At 41.0% G+C, this 22,790-nt stretch overlaps 1 protein-coding gene across 5 annotated transcripts in view; it reads right to left on the bottom strand.

Annotated features, from left to right (window-relative positions):
- The window catches only part of SPTB (spectrin beta, erythrocytic), a 100,587-nt gene that overhangs the window by 45,307 nt on the left and 32,490 nt on the right, over nt 1-22,790 (bottom strand). For all 5 annotated transcript variants that reach the window (XM_056546554.1, XM_056546557.1, XM_056546553.1 and 2 more), the window contains 15 exons: nt 20,169-20,360; nt 19,774-19,925; nt 18,458-18,631; nt 18,125-18,213; nt 16,069-16,149; nt 14,761-14,876; nt 12,254-12,366; nt 10,267-10,454; nt 10,018-10,135; nt 8,874-9,032; nt 7,924-8,226; nt 5,978-6,128; nt 4,535-5,405; nt 1,514-1,651; nt 169-925 (listed from right to left, as the gene is read on the bottom strand). In XM_056546554.1, the coding sequence (XP_056402529.1) occupies nt 169-925; nt 1,514-1,651; nt 4,535-5,405; nt 5,978-6,128; nt 7,924-8,226; nt 8,874-9,032; nt 10,018-10,135; nt 10,267-10,454; nt 12,254-12,366; nt 14,761-14,876; nt 16,069-16,149; nt 18,125-18,213; nt 18,458-18,631; nt 19,774-19,925; nt 20,169-20,313 (3,555 nt within the window). In that variant the 5' untranslated portion in view covers nt 20,314-20,360. The remainder of the gene's footprint in view (nt 1-168; nt 926-1,513; nt 1,652-4,534; nt 5,406-5,977; nt 6,129-7,923; nt 8,227-8,873; nt 9,033-10,017; nt 10,136-10,266; nt 10,455-12,253; nt 12,367-14,760; nt 14,877-16,068; nt 16,150-18,124; nt 18,214-18,457; nt 18,632-19,773; nt 19,926-20,168; nt 20,361-22,790) is intronic.

Genomic DNA, 22,790 nt, shown 5'->3' with positions numbered 1-22,790 from the left:
GTGGCTGTCAGGGGAAAGAGGGAGTGGCTACCAAAAGGGGCGTGTTCCTGACATTTTCACAAAAAAACAACATATTTACTAAGGTTTCCACAGAAAATGTGGTGGTGGATTTGAGCTGAAGTGCTCAATTAGATTTTTTCACAAAAGTTTTTATTAAAAGAAAAATACCTGATTGCTTAAAATGGCTTCACATTGCTTCACATCCTTCAAGAACTTCTGAAATTCAAGACACTGAGAAAGAAAATGTTCTCTATTGCTCCACATTTTGTGCAGGTCTCTCCATCCAACCTCTAAATCTCTGACCCTTTGTTCAAGCTGCTGATATTGAGGGTCAGTTTGCCCGCTTGTCACTTTGTTGCCCATGTCCACAATATCGTTGAAATCAGGTTCATGACGTTCCATGTCCTCTTTAAGTGCGAGGTGGTTATGGTATAGTTGTTCTGCTTCTACCAGGGATGTTGGTGTCTCTTCTGAAGCTGTGGACTGTTGTGCTCTATAGAGCCAGGTCTCAAAATCAAAGAGGTCAACTAAGAATTTCTGCAGCTTGCTGCTTTCCCCAAGTGAGTCCTCCTGATTTTGCAGTGCCTTCTGTAAGTCCTGCCACACGTTGTTGATGCCAATCAGTTTGTTAAATATCTCCTGTGGACGGTCAGGATTTTCATTTGCCAGTTGTTTTGCTTCTTCTTGGAGATTTATGAGTTTAGTTTCAATAGCTCCTAGATCTCTCTCAATACCATATAGTTTCCTCTGAATTGACATGACCGAAGCAAGGTCATCCCCAAGGTCCTGGATAGAATCAACCACCCTGATCTTCTCCAATATCCAGTTGTTGGTTTCCTCACACTCCAAACCAAAGTTGTGAAGGCCGAGAGCGGAGTCAACAGATTTTCTCTTACTGGCCACAATTTCCTGAAACTCAGCCCATCTGCATAAAAGAGAAAGAAATAGTCTATGCATTTATAATTCTGAAACCTACAGGAACAGCCCTTGGCCCCTTAGACCCAATACTCCCAGTACCCACAGCCTGGTACACCAAGTATTTTTTATAGAGCTCTGAGGTGTGTGTGGAACATAAGCTGGTCATACACATAAGACAGCTGTTGGCCAAACACTTGTTTGGCCAATAGCTATCCCTCCCAACCCCCATACACATGCACACTTGGCTCTATTGAGCATGTATGTGTTATGAATGGGGAAAGGTGCTGCCAGACATCTCTGGTGAAGCCTTATCTCCATGAAAACAAACAGTCCAAATCCAACATGCCCGATCCTTCACTCATCTAACATCTGGTAGAGTTAGGAGGCCACTGGATATTTAACTGGTCATACCAGTAGGTTCAGCCAACACATATCTAATGTGTATAGTCACCTTTAGTTTAGAAGCTCAATTAGAGACAAAAAACAATGTTGAAGATTATGACCTTTATACAGAGCTGTGGAATATGTTGGGACTTTATAAGCAATGGGAAATAAACACATACATATATAAATGATTACAAATAATTTGCATCACCTTGCATTCATATGGTCTTGGCCTTGCTTTACTTGCATTCTGTTGGGGTGTCCACTTTCAAAGAGAGCCTCAGATGCATTATTCACATTTTCAATCTGGGAAGCCACTGTATTCATTTCTTGGCCCAAGGTATTGAATCTAGAAAAAAAAAAGGCATCAATTGTCAAATCTGCTCTTCAGCTGCAATGTAGAAACTTCCAATGATACAATTATTCAAAAAGCATTCCTCAAAAATAAATAATATTCTGGCAGCCAATAATAGAGGGAGCATAGGAGCCTGATGCATACTCTGATAGACCGAACTCAATATTAAGAAAATATGCTGTAATCTCCTAAAATATATTTTACATGACTGACTATGCAGAACATACTCTGTATTAGAAAAGAAGAGCTTCCATCACTTTAAAGATATATAAATATATGTTTGAACTTAAAGGTGGTTTTACATGCTGTGCTATTGGCCCATGACCCCAGCTAGTGCATGCGACTATAAACTGTAGGCAGGACCTGGACTTGCAGCTTTAAATAGAGGCGACTCCCGGAGCAGCCCGGGGTTATCAGTGAAACTGTTCTACCACATCCTAATAACATGCCACTATCTTATACAACCCCAGTATATAACACCAGCATTCAAATCTCTCTGACCTAGCCAAATTAGAGTAATGTTGGTGGGAAATCATTCATGCCAATTTAGCCTTTGCGCTATTAACCCCTAAAAGACCTGGGGTTTTTCCACTTTTGCTTTTTCCTACTTACATTTAACCCCTTGGGGACGGAGGGTTTTCACGTTTTTGCACTTTCGTTTTTTCCTCCTTACCTTTTAAAAACCCTAACTCTTTCAATTTTGCACCTAAAAATCCAGATGATGGCTTATTTTTTGCGCCACCAATTCTACTTTGTAATGACATCAGTCATGTTACCCAAAAATCTACGGCGAAACGGAAAAAAAATCATTGTGCGACAAAATTGAAGAAAGAAATTCCATTTTGTAACTTTTGGGTGACACCTTCTCTTTATTCTGTAGGTCCATACGAATAAAATGATACCCTACGTATATATGTTTGATTTTGTCGTATTTCTGAAAAAAATAATAACTACATGCAGGAAAATTGATATGTTTAAAATTGTCATCTTCTGACCCCTATAACTTTTTTATTTTTTCGCATATGGGGCGGTATGAGGGCTCATTTTTTGCAATGTGATCTGAAGTTTTTGCATTGATAGGACTTATTTATCGCTTTTTATTCATTTTTTCATTATATAAAAAGTGGCCAAAAATATGCTATTTTGGAATTTGGAATTTTTTTGTGCGTACGCCATTGACCGTGTGGTTTAATTGACAATATATTTTTATAATTCAGACATTTCCGCAATACCACATATGTTTATATTTATTTACACTGTTGTTTTTTGGGTTTTTTTTTAAATGGGAAAGGGTAGTGAGTCAAACTTTTATTAGGGAAGGGGTTAAATGATCTTTATTAACTTTTTTTTTTTCACTTTGCACACACTGAACTTTTACATTGATCTTTGTTATCTCATAGGATAACATTGATCAATGATTCTGCCGCTTGACTGCTCATGCCGGGATCACAGGCACTGAGCAGTCATTCGCCAATCGGACACCAGGAGGCAGGTAGGGGGACCCTCCTCGTGTCCTACAGCTGTTCGGGACGCCCCCTGAGCTAGCTGGCATTAGTTTAGTTTCACTTTAGATGCGGCGATCAACTTTGAACGCCGCGTCTAAAGGGTTAATAGCGCCCTGCGTTATAGAACGGGAGCAGACTCAGGACGTACAAATAAGCCCTGGGTCCTTAAGTGGTTAAAAATATACATTTAAAGGTGTTTTTCAGTTTAGCAAATCCATTTTCATTTACACTGCTAAAGTGGTCCTGTCAGCAGGAAAACAGGGGTGTAAATAAGTCGATGGTTAGATAAGGCATACTATTTTTACTTCTATAGTCTTCTCTATCAGTAAGATATAAGCATTTTTATTTTATGCAAATTAGAATCCAGGGGGCGATCCCCATCACAACAAGAGCCAGTCCAACCCATGGCCTTCTTATTTAGCAGGTATCAGTAAAACCGGTTGGGCAAATGCATGAGGGCCGTCAGGTGGTGACAAAAAGCACATAGACTGGCTAACCCAGGTTTCTTGAACTCATTGAGGAACACTCCCTGGTCACTTGAGCCTCATTTGCATATTAACAAATAGTCTTATATCTCACTGATGGAGATGACTATTGAAATGAAAAAAACTGCACTCATGATACTAGCTCTATCTAGCCATGGGCATATTTACACTTATTTTCCTGCTTTAAATGGATCCAAGCATTACATTTTACCGTACATAATGCTTGGCAACACGTTTTATATGGTAAAATCTTTATCCTCAGGGATGATGAGGATATGAAGTAGTTATAAGTAGTCTCTTGGGTGGGGAGCGGCAGGACTAGGTAAGCACAGATCCCTGCCCAGGGGACTACATACGGGGCAGCTGGGGGAGACTTTATAACTTCATATCCTCATCATCCATGGGGGCAAAAAACGTCCCTCAGGGATGGTGAGGATAAAGATTTTACCATATATAAATTCTACTACTTGGTTCCCTTTAAAAAGAGTTCTGCTTTAAGGAGTTATGAGTACATGGAGGGAGCCCTTGCTAAGTTAACCACAGTTAAGAGGGGTCACAAAAGTTCTCTCTCACTCTGAAGGTCTTGTCCTGTATTAGGCAATGTACTGAAGTGAATTCTGGTTGATGCTTTTTTCCCCTGTAGTGGCTGTACATGGAAATTACAGGATTTTTTCTACAGATAAAAGCAGATTGCTGGGGATCTAAGCAAATGTACAAATTGTGATCTATTCATTGTCAAGAGAAGTTTTTAACAGGTAAGGTTCTCCAAAGAGGAGAACCCCATATATATATATATATATATATATATATATATATATATGTAATGCATCTAACAATGAGTTTTTATCTTTAGTATAGTTTTAATTGTAAAGCAACTAAAGCATCACCTATGCTGGACAACCCCCATGTCCTCCAGGGATTCAGGAATCACCATCTTTCCCAGCCACTTCTCTTTTTCATCCATCCACATTTCACAGGAATCTATTTCTCCAAGAATTGTGTAATACGCTAGAGTGTCTTGAAGTTTTTGGGAACGCAGGTCAGCAAGAGATGCCAGGTCAGAATAGAGAGCCTTCAGTTTTTGCAGTCGACTGTCTATCTCAGGAGACGTCTTGTATTCTTCTGGGAAGGTTTGAACTTGTTGGTTAAGACCTTCTAAAACCTTCCTGTTCAACACAATGTCATCTAGAAGATCTTTATGTTTCTTTACCAGAACATTGGTGGAATATTCATCATGACCTATGTCGTCTGTTTGCAGGATACGGTACGAGTCCTGCATCCTTGCAGCCAGTTCATCAGCATCAACCTGGAACTGGAAAAAGTTTTCAGTGTCTCGTAACACTTTGAGGCGGAAAGCCGCTAAATCCTTCAGCTGTGCCCACTCGTCTTTAACACTGTCGATTCGTTCTTGGATCTTCGGTGAGTCTGGGTGCTTGTTGGCAATCATAAACTCTCCATCATTGATGACCTGTTGTAGATTAGATTCAAGGCCTTTGAGTTCATCTTCAAAAGCTTTATGCTTCCTCTGTAGAATGGAAATGGTGGTGAGATCTTTTCCAAAGTCCATAGAAGTATAAATGTGTTCTTTCTCCTTTATCCATCTTTCTATCTCATCCATGTCTACGAAGAACTTCCACATGTGTCTACACTGCAGCAGTTGAGCTTTCCGATGTGCCGCCAATGCAACCAGATCTTGGTAACACATTTCTAGATGGTTAACTCTGTCTTTGATCAGCTGTGGGTCACATGGCTTGTACCCTAGAAAGTGCAATGACATAAGGTTAATATAAGTGTTATGGTAATACCTTATGAAGGAATGCTTGGCTCTATACTCTCAATAACTTATTGTCACTGTAAGTTCTTTCCATGATGAACAATGATAACACACCAAAATCCTGAAAACAGGAAACAGGCAAAAGCACAGTGTAGCCCCCCCTAAGTTGTGGTTCAGACGTCAGAGGAATGCATAGTGGGTAGCATGGTACCGCGAAAGAAGCAACCTAGCTGTTTCTAAGGCTATAAAAGTCTTGGTTTTGAAAGCTTGAATGTTGCAGATTCAGCCATAGCTGGGGGTTAACCCTGTACAGTGGGGCTAACCCATGTACAGGCTACCTAACACAAAAGATGTGGCATGTAAATTTTTTCTTTCTACGATGATGATTTCAAATTTATACTGAAAAAAATCTGTAGTGTGAATTGCCATGTGAATTTCTATTGAGAATATCAGGGAGTGAAATCTATGTAATTTTCACATGTATTTTGAAGCAGAATCTGTGTCCACAAGTCCCTAACACATTGTGATAATTTTGAGATAAGAACATTTCTCCTACCTTCTTCCATGACAAACTTCTGCGTAGCTGTTTTATAAGACATCACTTTTTCCTCCTGTGCTGCTATGTCGGCTTCAGTTAATAGATGTTTTTGCAGCAAATATTCCACTTCATTCAGGTGTTTACCAAAGTCCGGTGATAAAAGCCCATTCTAAAAAAATAAATATGTTCACTTAAAATGTTGTCATATTGCAAAACAGACGACATACTCAAATAAACATTCTGAAGCATGCAAAATACATGTTTTGGCCAATGGAACAGATGCACATTGGTAAAAACTTAAAAGAGAATCTGACAGCTAGTTTACCTGCACTAAACCCATACTGGGTGTCAGGATCCGGGTACTGTGAGGATACTGGTGGTGGATCCTCTGTGTCAGTGGGGTGATGACATGTGCCATACCAGGGGAACGGAGTCTAAGGGGTTACTGGTATTCACCAGAGCCCGCCGCAAAGCGGGATGGACTTGCTGCAGCAGGTAACCCCCAGGTCGTTCCACCCGATAGCGACTCAACCCCGACTGACGGCTGAGACAGGCGTGGTACAAGGGATTAGGCAAGAGCAAGGTCGGACGTAGCAGAAGGTCAGGGCAGGCAGCAAGGATCGTAGTCAGGGGCAACGGCAGAAGGTCTGGAACACTGGCTTGGGACATACAAGGAACGCTTTCACTGGCACAATGGCAACAAGATCCGGCAATACTGGGAAGGGGAAGTGAGGTAATATAGTCTAGGGCACAGGTGAAGTTACTAATTGGGCCAGGCGCCTATCAGCGGCGCACTGGCCCTTTAAATCGCAGAGAGCCGGCGCGCGCGCTCCCTAGGGAGCGGGGCCACGCGCGCCGGGACTGGACAAACGGGGAACAGGTCGGGTAAGCAGGCTGGGATGCGAACCGCAAGCGGGCGCGTCCTGCATTGCGGGTCGCATCCCCGCCAGAGACACTAGCGCAGCGCTCCTGGTCAGCGGGTCTGACCGGGACGCTGCGACAAGGTAAACGCTGCGAGCGCTCCGGGGAGGAGCGGGGACCCGGAGCGCTCGGCGTAACACTGGGTTATTGGAGGCGGGGAGCTGGCTGAACGAGGTCCCATGTCTCCTACATAATCCTCAATTGGCCCCACCCCCTTAATAATTATGCTAATGAAAATTGCAGGTAAGCGCACAGAGAGCTCACCCGGGACCTTTATCAGAATAATCAGCTTTGTATTTAACTGGTGCTGCTCTACACACTCAGGCTAAATACTCCCTATTAGTATACATACAGATATGTCACAAATACCCAGCAAAACCATGAGTGAAAGATGGCCCTGTTCTTCGCATGTGTTTAATTGTCTCTGTCTCTCTTCAGACACTCCCTCCAGAATTCCCTCTACATAGACTTCAGTGAGCTGATCCATCTTTAAAAAGAATTTAGCAGCGTTTCAGATTGAATAATGAGTTTAGGATGGAGGAGCAGGGAAGGAGCCTGATAAGTGTAGAAAGAGGCATTTTTACTAAATAAGATAAATTGCAAAGTTTCTTATATTTGCCTTTACTGGATTTGTGCAAAGTTTGTTGAAAAGCTAGTGACCATTTAAATTAAAGGGGTACTCCACGACGTCACACCCCCTCCCATAGACTTGCTGGCCGTTACATTACGAGGGGCGTGGCCGACCCCCACAGCGTGAAAACAACGTTCGGAACATTTAGTTCAGAGCGCTGGCCAGTGGAGTACCCCTTTAGGCTGCCTACAGTTACTGCAAGGGGGCAGTGTAGGAGATTACAGTATACTATTATAAAAAGAACTTAATAAGAAAACATTACACATTAACCTCTTAAGCTCCAGAACACTGGACTTAAAAATAACATGGAGTTAACAGATGGCAATTCGCTTTAATTGCTACTAAAAGAAAACTTAATAGTCAGAGAGGATCTTCATATCTGTTTTAAAGACAACCCTAATTTATACATTACCTTCATTTCATCCATCCAGGTAACAGTATGTAGCATGTCCTGGAAAAGAACTTGAAGCTCCAGATTCATGTTGAGTCTTTGTCGCCGGTCATGAAGTCGCTCAAGGAGATATTGCCAGAGGCGTACAATGTTGTCTTTCCTGGCATTGATCCTCTTTATGTCATGATAATTCTCATTCTCCAGCTCTTTGGCTACATTTACTATTGCCTGAATACGTCCTTCATAGGCAAAGATGTCTGTCTCAATAGCTTCATGCTTCTTCTTGGATGCTTCCACCAAATGCAAATCATAACCAAAATTATCCTATGGTAAAGAAGATTTCAGTGTAAAACTATTTGGCAGTTCCACCCCCCAATAGAGCATCTTAAAATGATGCAATAAAGCAGAAAATAGAATGGTAAAAAAACATTCAGATTTCCCATTTGTATAAGCCTTAGGGTATGTTTACACGGGGAATAGCCGTGCGGAATTCTGCAGGAATATTTCCTGATTCCGGTGTCGCCAGAAAGAATAGACATGTCTATTAGATGGCAATCCATTTCTGAGTGGTCTTTGCGCCTTTCAAATGTGCAGAATGTCTGCCCATTTTGCCGAGTGGACATTTCGCACATTTTCCTACCGTATGAAAATACCATTAATAGGAAATTCTTGAGTTGCAACTATTGGTTAGTACATCAAAGTAACAGGATTTTACAGGTATGTTGCTGGTCAATATCAGTACACTACTATTCACTGAGGGCTGGAGATTCTATGGGATAGCGTAGACCTTGTCTTGTTGCTTGTGTATGTATTTTGATATTGAATATATTGGAGATAATTGTTTGGGTATTATTTTGAAGGATTTGAACAAATATTGGGCCTAAAGCTATCAAATATGTATGGCCAGCTTTATAATATAACTGTAAATGGTGGAAATCTGAAATACATTGTTAAGACCAATAGCTATTTACCTGAGAAATTAGATGCTGATTCTCCGCCACCCACGCTTCTCTCATTGCCGCTTTGCGATCCAAACGTTTGGCCAGCTGTTCCAGCTTCTCCTGTCGAATCAGCTCATTCCTTAGTGCTGTCTCACGTTCATGTTCAGCTTTCTCAAGTCGACCCCATGCCTGTATTTCAGAGTGTAAAACCATGACAGCTGAGATTTGTCCCAGATGGGTCATCTTGCAGTTCGTATTAGAGCTTGAAACTAGGTCATGTTCTAAGGTCCTATACTATAGATTTTACTTTTGAGTGAAAACCACTGAAATGTTTCTTTTAGTTTAGCCAGGAGACTGGTCTGAATGTGATGATGCACCACAAAATATTTAGGGAAGATAGCTTGGTGGCTATGAGAAGTTAGAATGTGGTACTCTACTACAGTAGAAATAAGGGGGCAGAACCACATTGGTAGGAATAATCTATCACAGACTTCCACCTTATCCAAATGTTGTACAAAAGAGGTGAGTAGTTTTATATGTTCAATTAGGTACCACACTACTTTTATGGCTTCCACACTTAATAAAGCCATTAAAGGGTTTGTTCGGGAATTAAAAATTTTTTTTTATATGGCGGGGGTGGTGTAAAAAGAAAAAGGAAGTGATACTCATCTATCAGGCTTCCCGCAGCTGCCACTCTGACACTCCCGATTCCTGATTACCACCGCTTCTCTCTGGGTCCTGTGACATTTCGTCCCCACAGAAACTGCCCATTCAGCCAATCACTGGCTGCAATGAAGTCCAGCATCAGTCATTGATTATTTGAGTTGGCAGTTTTAGTGGGATAATGCGTCACAGAAACAAAGAAGAAGCAGTGACAAGCAGGTAGCATCAAAGCAGGAGTTTAGGATATGTGAGTATCACTTCTTATTACAAAACCCTCAGCTATATACAAAATGTTGTCTATACTCAGGCAACCCATCTAAAGTATGCCAGATCCTTTTTAAACAAATCCTAAGCAATCTTGACCAATCCCATTGACTTTCAATGGAGTATGTCAGCTTTCATTCAGGATTCCAATGTTTCAAATAATGTATTGTTGGCTATTATCAGGTATAAAAGATGACACAATATGAGTATTTTCATGGCAAAACATAAGAGACACATATTGTCTTACCCTATTGATGTCGGCCACAAGCTTGCCATCTCGCGGTACATACACTTTCTGTTTATTTTCCCTCATCCTAGACTGTATGGTGAACAGCAGGACCTCTAGTTCCCCTTTTTCTTTAAATCTGTTAATTAAATTGTTAGTTTTCTGTTAGTTAAGTTTTATTTCCCTTTAGACATACGCAATACGTGGTGTTTGCTCATTCACCATAATGATGGTTACAAATATAAGTACCATTGCTAGACGTGAACTTACTTTGGTGGTTTTTCTATGGTCCTGTAGGCACTGAATGACTGCAGCTGTTGTTGAACACCCAGCAAAGAATTGGCAAACTTCCAGTTTGTGAGAGCGATGATGGTTTGTTCAATCCATGTCAGCAAGTCTGAAGTTAGTCTTTCATATTCATATATCATCTTATCTGTGTCCATAACGTTATCCAGAACCTAAAGAAATAACATATATATCATCATGGAGACTATGTAGAAATTGTATAAGTCAACAGATAAATACTTTATAGTCACCAAAACCCCTAAGGTGGCCATATACTTTATATAGAAGTAGTTTGGTGATTGAACAACCATTGACGGACCAATTGTCCAATTGTTTGATGAGTCTATACTGACAATTACAGCTGTTCAGACTAACCATACATGATGAAGGGCACTTAGGAAAGAAAAAAATATCTTTCTGGGAACTTTCTGGAAATTTCTATTGGACGTTTTGTCCTGAATGTTCGATTATGGTCTTTCCTGAACAAAAGATATTTCCTCCTATTATCGTCTATAAATTTCAAACATAGCTGGCTTCATTGATCAGCTAGTTCGTTGTTAAATTTCACCCAACAAATTTTGGTTGAAATCCCCTGTTTAGGGTGTATTTACACATAGAGCATCTTGCGCATATTTGATGTGTACGAAACAAAGCGAAGATAGTTATCCAGCTCACCCTCTGTTGCTGCGCTCGGACTGGACCGGGAATAGTCCGTGTAACATGCAGAAAAAAGGAAATGTCCAGCGCCAAACTCGTGCAGAGGAACTTCTTTATTGTGGTGCCATAAGAAACAACAAGGACTCAGGTGAAGTGAAGCGTTTCGGCCCTGCGGGCCGAAACGCGTCACTTCACCTGAGTCCTGCAGTCCTAAAGCTGCAGATATCAATGTAAACTAAATGACTGAACACAGCATAAAATCTGCAGCTTCAAATCCTGCACATCAAATATGCACAGGATACTGTAGTTGTGAATTGATCCTAAATGTGTATGGGCACTTTTAGAAATCACTGCAGATGAATGCTAGCCATTGCCAGTGATGTATAGCAAATCTCCTGATGTAACTTCTTGGGGACCATCAGCAGTAGGTAAGCAGAGTAGGCTAACAGAGCGCTAGAGAAGAGCAATGTGCACCTCTCCAGATTGAGACAGCTTGATAGGAAGATATTAAATTGGTAGCTTCATTGTATGAAATGACAGCAGCATAGTCTGTACTGGTAAGTGTCCAGGAGGTGGAGCTCTTTTTGTTAGGTGTATGGAGCTTCCTGTGTGGAGTTTCCCAGCCGCCACTCTTCCGCTTTGACTGATATCTTTAGCAACCAATCAAGAGACTCCTAGAGTTGTCAGTCATAGCAGAGAGGAGAAGTTGGGTAAGTAGTCATTACAAAGAGCTCTGGGCACCTACCCTGAAGTGCCCGCATTCTGGGCATTTGCTTTGGTGGTGACCGGGATATTAAACACAGTTTTTTTTCAGTCATACAAGTTCTATAATCACAACAGTAGATATCTTTCTACCTCCCTCCCTAACCTCTATATGGGTCTCTGTCAGCAGTTTTGATGGCTCTTTATAAGGTAAATCCCATTTCTAGTTAGTTTAGGATAGTTGCAGTACCACCTTTTACAACAACAGCCTCCTGTGCCATAGAATATAAGAAAACAAAACCTGTGGAAGACAAGAGTACATCAAGTTCAACCTATATCCCTACTGTGTCAATCCACAGGAATACAAAAACCCCTTATGGGGCAGATGTCAATTGACCCATTCAGGGGGGAAATGAATCCCTACATCAACCACTGATGTTTAAAAGACAATAAATGTTTGATGAAGCTTCGCCAACAACTAGTAAACCTCTGATACCAATCAAAAATAAATCGCAGCCAAATAAATCGCAGCCAAATAATCGCAGCTTTCCCTGTAATAGGATGCATGTACACATATCATGACGTACATAAAAAGTCTTAACAAAAGACCTACCTTGCCAATTCTTTTACCTTCCACGGCCAAAGCCTTCATTTTGGAGAAATAGTGGTAAAAGGCCACCACATACGTTATAATGGATTTCTCATCAGGATTTTCAGTGTAGACATCTACGACACAAAGTTGAAAACAACTTGGCAAAAGTACAACACACAAAAGGGAATTTACATAGAAAACAATACAGGTCTTTTACGAGACACAGAAGCTACTGGTAGTTATGGGTAAGGATGGTGGGGGAGTAGGTGTAGGAAACGGAGGCTGAATTGGTATGCACATAAATACGTATTGGCACGGAACCATCAGTTCTTTATGAAGAAAAGGTATGTAAAGGTAAACTAAGGATAAAACGTTAGGACAGTGGTTGGCACAGGAATAAATCATTCAGGAACATGAAGACTTTTGTCCAATTAATACTGTATAGGAACCCTAGGAACCGAGGAATGTTTATCTAGCTGGTGGAATGACGGATTAGATGCCAGCTCACATTTAATAGCTATTCACACTGGCATCCATAGGGTACTTTGTATACTCTACACTGGGTTCATCTGAACCAGTAACCCTCAATATATAACACACCGAATCTGTATGAAATAGAATGATGCCAATGACAGCTCTAACTAGAAAAGGAACCACAGTCCCCGGTATCAATTTTATTCTTAAGGGTACGTTCACACATACAGGATCTGCTGCATATTTTCGCTGCAATACTTAAGTTAATGGGTAGCAAAATCAGCTGCATAAAATATGCAGCAAAAATTTGCAGCAGGTCCTGTATGCGTGAGCGTACCCTCAGTCTTGTTCACACACTGTGGATGCAGAGAGCTTCATACATTTGTATTGGTGACAGGAAAGGGTCTTTATAGTTCTCCTTCATTTATATAGTCGTGGGTTCCCTATGAGGCATAAAGTAACAAGATAGTATTTTAGTAAGAAAAGAAAGCCAATCCTAGATGTCACAACCGGTCAGCACAGATACTCTCCTACTTTGACCAGATATTTGGACAGTGCTAGCATGCAGCTAAATCTTTGGACCCAAACATGTAGTTCTTGTAGCTCACAAGTAAAAGGAAAATCCAACATCTTACAAAAACCAACAAGTCTTGGGAAATGTTTTGCCTTTAAAGAGTACCTCTCATCAAATAAACTCTTGATATATTTTAGATTAATGAATGTTGAATAACTTTCCAATAGCATGTTAATGAAAAATATATGCTTCTTTCTATTGTATTTTTCCCAATCAGTCCTGTCAGCAAGCATTTCTGACTCATGCTGGAGTCCTAAACACTCAGAGCTGCCAGCCTGCTTTGTTCACAGCCAAACAGGCTGTGAACAAAGCAGGCTGGCAGCTCTGAGTGTTCTCCTTTGTGAACAAAGCAGACTGGCAGCTCGTAGTGTTTAGGACTCCAGCATGAGTCTGAAATGCTTGCTGCCAGGACTGGTAGGGAGACCCCTAGTGGTCATTTCTTCAAAGTGGAAAATTAAATAGAAAGAAGCATATTTTTTAATAACATGCAATTGTAAAGTTATTCTGCATACATTAATCTATAATATATCAAAAGTTTTTTTGATGAGAGGTACCCTTTAATCATTGCAAGTGAAATCCAAGTCCGATTTTAAGAAAATATAAAAAAAAAATCAGCATGGATTTCACTTACATTTAGAGTATTTATAAATTCTATGCTGTGATTCTTCAAAATAGAGAGAAAGGTGCTCCTGACTACCACTGCAGATCCATGTTGTACATCCAAGTAATGTGACTCTGGACTCTGGATCAGCAGTTGTAGTGAGGAGCACTTTTCCCTCTATTTGGAGGAAATACAGCCTAATGAATTTAGAAATGCTCCAAAGGCTCCATCACCACATCAGTCTTGATTAAGGACAATACATTGCTCAAATAAAGATGTTAGATTTTACTTGTGAGCCTATATAATTGTAAACCCTGCCCCCTACACTGTTGGAAGACATAGTATTCTTAAAGGTGTATTCCAGGAAAAAAACTTTTTTTATATATATCAACTGGCTCCAGAAAGTTAAACAGATTTGTAAAGTACTTCTATTAAAAAATATTAATCCTTTCAGTACTTATGAGCTTCTGAAGTTGAGGTTGTTCTTTTCTGTCTAAGTCCTCTCTGATGACACCTGTCTCGGGAAACGCCCAGTTTAGAAGAGGTTTGCTATGGGGATTTGCTTCTAAACTGGGCGTTTCCCGAGACAGGTGTCATCAGAGAGGACTTAGACAGAAAAGAACAACCTTAACTTCAGAAGCTCATAAGTACTGAAAGGATTAAGATTTTTTAATAGAAGTAATTTACAAATCTGTTTAACTTTCTGGAGCCAGTTAATATATAAAAAAAAGTTTTTTCCTGGATAACCCCTTTAATTCAATAGATGATATTCTTGTACAATTCTTCACATTGGAGTAAATAGGGACACAGAGAACATTATATAAAGGACAGTGCCTCTTCCTACTCACAAATCTATAGACATAACTCAATGTAACTTACCCTCTGGATCTAGGAGCTGTGTTATCCCCAGCTGTCTATCAGCCACGGTAAATGCATTTTCCAGGTTATATTTAGCGTTTGATTTCTTCAATTTATCAAAGTTGATCAGATTGGGCCTGATAGTAAAACATTACAGAGGTTATTGTATTACAATCTGCAGGGCAGCACTGGAGCTGCTTCTTCCTAAACCTGTCTTGGCTTTTTAATAACCTAGGAAACTAAGAAAACATGGAAAATCTTGGCATATACAATGCATACCACTTTTTTTTACTGCCATCCTGTTCATATACAGTGATCCCTCAAGATACAATATTAATCGGTTCCAGGACGACCATTGTATGTTGAAACCATTGTATGTTGAGACCATAACTCTATGGAAACCTGGTAATTGGTTCTGAAGCCCCAAAATGTCATCCAAAAATAGGGAAAAAAAAAGTGAGGATTAAAGAAAAATAAGTAGATAACTAATATAGATAAAGCAAATCCTTACATATAAAAGTAATAAAGATCTGCTCGGAGCTGTAAATCACTGTCTATGTCAGTGTTTCCCAACCAGGGTGCCTCCAGCTGTTGCAAAACTACAACTCCCAGCATGCCCGGACAGCCGTTGGCTGTCCGGGCATGCTGGGAGTTGTAGTTTTGCAACAGCTGGAGGCACCCTGGTTGGGAAACAATGGTTTATGTAGAGGACAGGAGCTTCTTCAGGGTCCTATACAGTACACACAGTGTCCCAAATGGAGCCGCCCTTACTTGGTGTCCAAAAGGAGCAGCTAACCCTGGCACAGGTAAGGAGTAGTACAGAACTTGTAGTTCCTCCCTGTACTGTAGGGGGCGCTACCAGACCGCCAGTCGGTGCATGCACTTCAGTAATACAGGTGATTTACCAGTGAATGTCCATTCTGATTGGTTCCTCCAGTTGTGACACGTTTCACAGATCCTGACTGTCTGTACATTGTATGTTGAGTCCGGTTTCAAGTTACCATGGTCCAAAAAAGACCATTGTATGTTGAAACTATTGTATGTTGAGGCCATTGTAAGTTGAGGGATCACTGCATGTCCAGGAAAGATAGGTTCCAAATTGCAAGGATGGCATGTTAATGTAAGCCACTGGTCTCCAACCTGTGGCTCTCCAGCTGTTGCAAAACAATAACTCTCTACATGCCAAGACAGCCAAAGGGAGTTCTAGCTTCATAAAAGACCACTACATAAACATAGATTCAGGGGAATAACTAGTGATTGGGGGACCCCACAGCTAAATCTGGAATTGGGTACATCTCAACTTGCTTGGTCTAAGTGTATCCCACCTACCTGTGTTTGTGGATGAGAGCATTGAAAGCCAATCCATCCTTCCAGCTGGATGTAAAGTTGGTGACATTGACATTTGGATATCTATAATAAACATAATTTTCAATAACATTCATCATTCAGTTAAGTTGTTCTTTATTTAAATTCTAACCTTGAATGATTAGACCCAACAAGGAGTTAGCTTTCTTAAAAGAAATGTAAACATTTTGGAATCAGAAATCCCAATAATGGTTTGCACTTATTCCTGATTTCCAAAGAAGTTCAACGTTTACTCTTGTTTTCAAGTGTCCACTTTCTTCTGTCTATATCTAAGGAAAGTAGATCTCGAGATCATTAGATCCTTATATGTAACAGAAAATGGGTATTTCCGATGGCCACAATTTACCTCACGCCAAACGCAGACCACGATTTTCAGTCCGAGTCAAAAATCGGATCCCCTGAGAAAATGACCAGATCATGGTCCCTAGCTGACTACAATCAGGTCCGCAGCCCCATAATAGTTAAAGGGGTATTCCAGGAAAAACCGTTTTTTTTATATATCAACTGGTTCCAGAAAGTTAAACAGATTTGTAAATTACTTCTATTAAAAAATCTTAATCCTTTCAGTACTTATGAGCTTCTGAAGTTAAGGTTGTTCTTTTCTGTCTAAATCCTCTCTGATGACACCTGTCTCGGGAAACGCCCAGTTTAGAAGCAAATCCCCATAGCAAACCTCTTCTAAACTGGGCGTTTCCCGAGACAGGTGTCATCAGAGAGGATTTAGATAGAAAAGAACAACCTTAATTTCAGAAGCTCATAAGTACTGAAAGGATTAAGATTTTTTAATAGAAGTAATTTACAAATCTGTTTAACTTTCTGGAGCCAGTTGATATGTATAAAAAAGTTTTTTCCTGGAATACCCCTTTAATAGCTCCGTGCCTATCCATGCACAGATACAATTTCAGGCGATTTGAGCTTCTGAAATCGTATCTGTGCATCGGAAGGTCAGATCGTGGTGTGAATGCAGCCTGAGCTCACCCCAAACCACTCTCCCTACCTACTTAAAAAATTCACCCTAAACAGCTGCCCTAACTGGTCCCCACTTTGGACTAAGTGCATGGTGCATCAGAAAATTCAGACAGGCCAGGTCAGCAGCACACGGGTGGATAGGTACCAAATCAGCAGACAAGGGGTTAATCACAGACAAAGGAGTCAAAGTCAAGGACCAAATGGGGAGAGCAGCACAGTGCAAAATCAGAAGGCAGTGGGAAGTCAGGTCATAAGCAAAGGTCCCTTCATAGGCAATAGCACAAGGTAACAGGAAAAGAAATGCTAGTAAGGGGATACATTTACAATAAAAGGCACCTGTCTGCAACAGATGGCAAGTTTAAATATCCCGCCCTCAGGAGGTGTGAGGGCCAGCACCGCCAATGATTGGCCTGGCAGCTCATATGCCAGATTGGTTGGTCGGCCTAAAAGTAATCTGACACACGTCTCAGCTGAGCAGAGCTGGTCAGCAGAGGGACACAGATGTGCTCCCGGAAGCGCCCTGCAGAGATCGGATACGGTGCAGGAGCAATGGTAGGTACGTTTCTGACACTACATCGAAATCACTGCTTTGTTGTGTATGAAACCACCCAAAAATCCACTGCTACTTCAAAATGCATGAGTGGTTGTGACTAAAAAGTTTAATACTTTTATAAAATATTGAGATCAATAGTATGAAAAAATGTGACCATGATATGTGGCCGTGACCATGCTCACCTTTCAAAGAATAGAGGTACTTATGGTGGCTTTATACACAAGGAAAAAAATACTGTAGTTTATGATGCAGGAATTCAGCCAAAGCCAGATTGGCATTTATTGGGAAATATAAAGAAAGGACTTTACAGCTCCTTCCCAGAATCTGCTTCTGGCTTTGGCTCCAATGGCTGCACCAAAAACTGAAGAGGTGTTGTTCCAAAAATGTGTGAAGCCATCCTTGAGTGTTGATTTCTATAAATATATCCAGAAGCATTGCCTGTGATTCTTATGACTACTGAATTTACATATATGTCAGGTACCCCACATTCATACTCACCCCGCTGTCTTCATCTGGCACCAGAGCAGTAAAGCATCTTTAGCAGAACGAGTCTCACTGCCTTTTGTCTCCACAATAATGTCTTGAATCTACATTGATAGAGACCAAAGCCATTGTATAAGTTACCTGAATCAACATAAATACTGTACCAGAATTTATATAAAGAGAAACTAAAGCCATTTTATAGGGTTCTTGTATTAGAAGTTCTGTGCCAGAAGGTTTGGTGCCATATCACATCATGATATACAATTCATGGAGCAGTTAAACAAAGCAAATATTGTATAGTGATACATGAAATGATAATAAACAGAACTGGAGTGAAATAATACATACCTGGAATCGTAATATAATGGTCCAGATGAGTCCAAGTATTAACCTGTGATTACCATTAACAATGTCATGGGGACCGATATTTTCTAGGTGAACCTTCTGTTCTCTCAGAAAATGAAGGGCTTTGTCTACATTTTCTAAGCAGTGAATTCTCATGCGTCCTTTAGTCCGTCTTGGCTGTAAAAAATAATGTGGATAAAAGTTATTTTATTTAAGGTAGTTTACTGTTTAAATTCACTATTAAGTATTACTATGACATGAAACTTAGGGAGACAATGTGGGAAAAAGCCGGTACAATGGAGGCGCTGCTCAAATGGCGAAATTACAGAAATACTCAGGTGGTGCAGGGTAACGAAATTTTATTGAGAGTAATAGGACAACGCGTTTCGGCATCTGCTGATGCCTTCCTCAGGTCCACTTAACAGTTCCCAAACTTCATTGGTGTTCAGTGTGAGAGAGCTGGATAATGATCCTGTCCGGCTTCCGCACCGCTGATTGTATGACATCAAAGGCACCTGTCATACCAGCAGCGGTGCGGACGCCGGACAGGATCATTATCCAGCTCTCTCACACTGAACACCAATGAAGTTTGGGAACTGTTAAGTAGACCTGAGGAAGGCATCAGCAGATGCCGAAACGCGTTGTCCTATTACTCTCAATAAAATTTTGTTACCCTGCACCGCCTGAGTATTCCTGTAATTTCGCCATTTGAGCAGTGCCTCCATTGTACCGGCTTTTTCCCACATTGTCTCCCTATATTGCATATCGGCTTCTAACCTAGGAGTCCGATGCCGGTGGGAGTGCTGCAGCTCATCTAACATAAGGGCTGCACAGGTCAAAGTGCGGCTCTTCTAAGGTTGGTATATCACTATTGGTGTGGTGGAGGGTGCACATCAGTGAATATACTATCTCAGGGAGCGCCCCCTGTATCTTTTTTTCTCTACCCTTGCATCCTATGACATGAAACTATCACCCCCACCTTTTACTGTTGTTTCCCCTAAACATGAGCTTTTCACTCCAACTTGAGAGTTTTAGGAACTAATTGGGAATTTATGGCAGGCCAGAAACCTCTCCAGAAGGAAAAAGTACCCATCTGGAGACAGCTGTTTCGGGGTGTTGCCCCTTGTCAGTAGAAAACAGGGTGTTCTGGCTTAGCTCCTGAGAGGCCTGTTGACGTAGGTCAAAGGGGTAAGATTTCTCCTTGAGGAGAGAACTATTAACAGTTTGTGGAGATTCATAAATCATGACCATCCCACCAATGGCACCATAGGTAACCAACTTCTCCTTGCCTTGTCACTGCTCCAGTCTGGAATACTTACCAGCTGTTCGCCTGACAGCACCTCTAGAAGCTTTATCAGCATTCTTCCATCTCTTAGGTCCAAATAGAGATCAGATATACGACAGCTCACAAACGCCAGATGTGAGTTCACCCATTTTGTAAATGTCTTCTTTTGCACTGCTTCACGTTCATCTGAAATACCATAAGTATGAAACGTCACTATTTCAAATAATACATCTAAATGGAACTTTTAAATTATACACAGAGGAGCAGATTGCTTCATAGTCTTTAGATGCCACATCCCACCAAAATGGATTTTACACTGTCCCATGAATGTTACATAAGGAAGCCGTCTCTAGGATACAATTGTGCTAATAACATTGTATTAATACACATTCTCAGATATATTCAGGTGGAGGGCTCTGACAATGTTACCTGCAAGGGCTTTAATTCTTGATCTTTCAAACATGCGAGCAGAACTGTTATCATTGTCCAGGTCATCTTCTGTTGCCTCCCATCGGGAGTTCACCAAGCTGTACTGCTGCTCAATTTCCACATTGTCAAAATCGGTGGTCTGCATTTTCTTCTTCTGTTGCTTGGCTACTTTCCAACATCAATTGCTCTTTCCTGCAGAAAAACATTGTGGATAGTAAGTAAGAGAGTAAGAGAGAGGACTTTAGTGCATTCGACTTATAATTCAACAGACATTTCCTGAACATTCAGGCCAATCTTATATTGCATATCTCCTATTTTAGGCTGGATTCACATCACGTTTTTACCAATATGGGACCGCATACAGCTAGGGGGAGCTAAAACCTTGTGCTCCCGTATCCCTGCCGTATGCCGCCCATATGCAATTCATTTCAATGAGCCAACCGGAGTGAAATGCTGACTCCGGTCGGCTCATTTTTGCCCCGTGTGTTGTTTTCCACCGGACCTCAAACCGTGGTCGACTACGGTTTTAGGTGCGGTGGGAAAACCACATACGAGCCGACCGGAGTCAGCGTTTCAATCCGGTTGGCTCATTGAAATGAATTACATACGGGCGGCATATGGCATGGACACGGGAGTGAAAGGTTTTAGCTCCCCCTAGCTGTATGCGGTCCCGTATTGGTAAAAACGTGATGTGAACCACAAGTAACGAAAAAAGTTAAAGTACAGTTCTGAAACAAATTTACATTACATCCCTGTTTCCCCAGATGTTTTTTGTTGCCTGGGATACATAGAGACCCTATAGGCACTTCTTTGATCCTATGCAGCTCCCATTCATTGTGAATTAAGCCACCAGAACATCTAGGGCCTCAATATTTAAAACTATAACATGCTTTACAAAGTCCAGAAATGCCTTCTTTACTCTCCTTTACGTGATGGTAGTGCGCCAACAGTCAAGGCAGAATAACAGGAAGTCAGAGCGGCGTTCCGGAAGTATGGTACACGCCAGCCCCATATATAAACACCTACTCTACACAGTAACATTAGCCCCCTGAGGAAGGAGCAAAAGCATGCTCAGGGTCCAGGTGCAAATCCAGCCACTGATATGGGTGAGTGATTACATACTTTAATATTTAACTACAGGGACAGGAAGGGTGATAGTGACCCCTATATGGGGATAGTAATATGCCACATGGTGCCTCCCATGATGCCTAGTCTCTGAGCCATACCTGATATTAATGTGATCACTGCATATGGATGATTCCCATTTATTGGTACACAATACTGTAGCTGCTTTTGCATTTCTGGCTTGTTTACGTCTGTAATTCTGGCTTACATCATTACTTTATTGGGATACTGTTTTTAAAGTGTAATTTAATAAAAGATACTTTTTAATTATCTAAGTGGTAGTTAACTTGGTTTTTTCTGTAGTGTAAAGAGTCTGGTAATACCAAGTTGTTGATATATACATATATAATGAAAGTCTAAATAGTTGCCGCATTAGTATGCATGAGTATAGAGGCAACGGCAGAGATAGCTGGTTGGAGCTATATAGTATAATGTAGTGTAGGGAAAAGTAGAGAAGGAAAAGTCAGTAACAACTTTATAAATCCATTCTCACACTATAGATAGAAAGGTCAAACTACTTAACTGCTTCAAGGGGGGGGGGGAACTCTCTATATTTATTCTGCTATGAACAATAGATCAGTGGAGCACAACAACCTTTGCCCAAGGGCCACAAACCATTCTGTGTGGTCCTCAACCATGTAGCCACGGTGTGGTCCTACAGAGAGAGTGGGATTCTAGACCTCCATCTACCCTGCCAGAAAAAAAGTAGAAGAGAAGTAGAAGAGATGCCCCACTCTTTATAGTTGTTAATGGGATTTGTGAAATGCTCAGCTGTTTCAACAACTCCCTTATTCTACATTGGAAAGAGCCACATTTTTGCATTGTCTTCTGCTTCTCTCTTGGGTGTTAAATGGGGGAGAAGGGGACCCCAATTGTCCTGATAGGTGGGAGTACATAGAACAAAACCAATCTGACATGTATGGCATATCATTCTGATACCGTAAATTTGTTATATGGTGATACCCCCTCAAATTTGACCAAGCCCTTGCAAGTGGTTTAATATGACAAAGTCACCCTCAGGCCAAAAATACCAACCTGCCTTCCTAGTAAGTGCTTCTATTTCTAATTTCTGCAAGTCAAATAGAATTTGGCCCCAACCTGATTTCGATCTACTTCCTAGTACCTCAACCTCTGACGCAGAAATTGCAAGACCAAGTGCAAGGAGCAAAAGAATAGAGGACTAGAAGGATGGTGAAGGAGGTAGTTGATATTGAAATAAGTAGCTGATGGTGAAGGAGGTAAATGATGATAAATGAGGTAAATAATGGTGAAGGGGGTTGGTTTTGCCAGGAAGTGTTGTTCCTGATAGTGAATCAGCACCAAACAAAGACAAGACAAGTCCTTTAGAAAAAGAGATGCAGGGGCTTATAGTTAGGGGTGCTAAGAGGTGGATACAGTTAACATACTTCAATTTTGGTTATGTTTTAGGAATACACCTGGCTTTGTGATATAATAAATGCAGACTCAAGAATATGTTTGCTATACCGAAAATTTACT

Source organism: Hyla sarda, chromosome 11 (assembly GCF_029499605.1).
Source record: "Hyla sarda isolate aHylSar1 chromosome 11, aHylSar1.hap1, whole genome shotgun sequence".
NCBI lineage: Eukaryota > Metazoa > Chordata > Amphibia > Anura > Hylidae > Hyla > Hyla sarda.
Note: the sequence above shows the minus strand (reverse complement) of the source record. Positions and strands in the feature narration are given on the sequence as shown.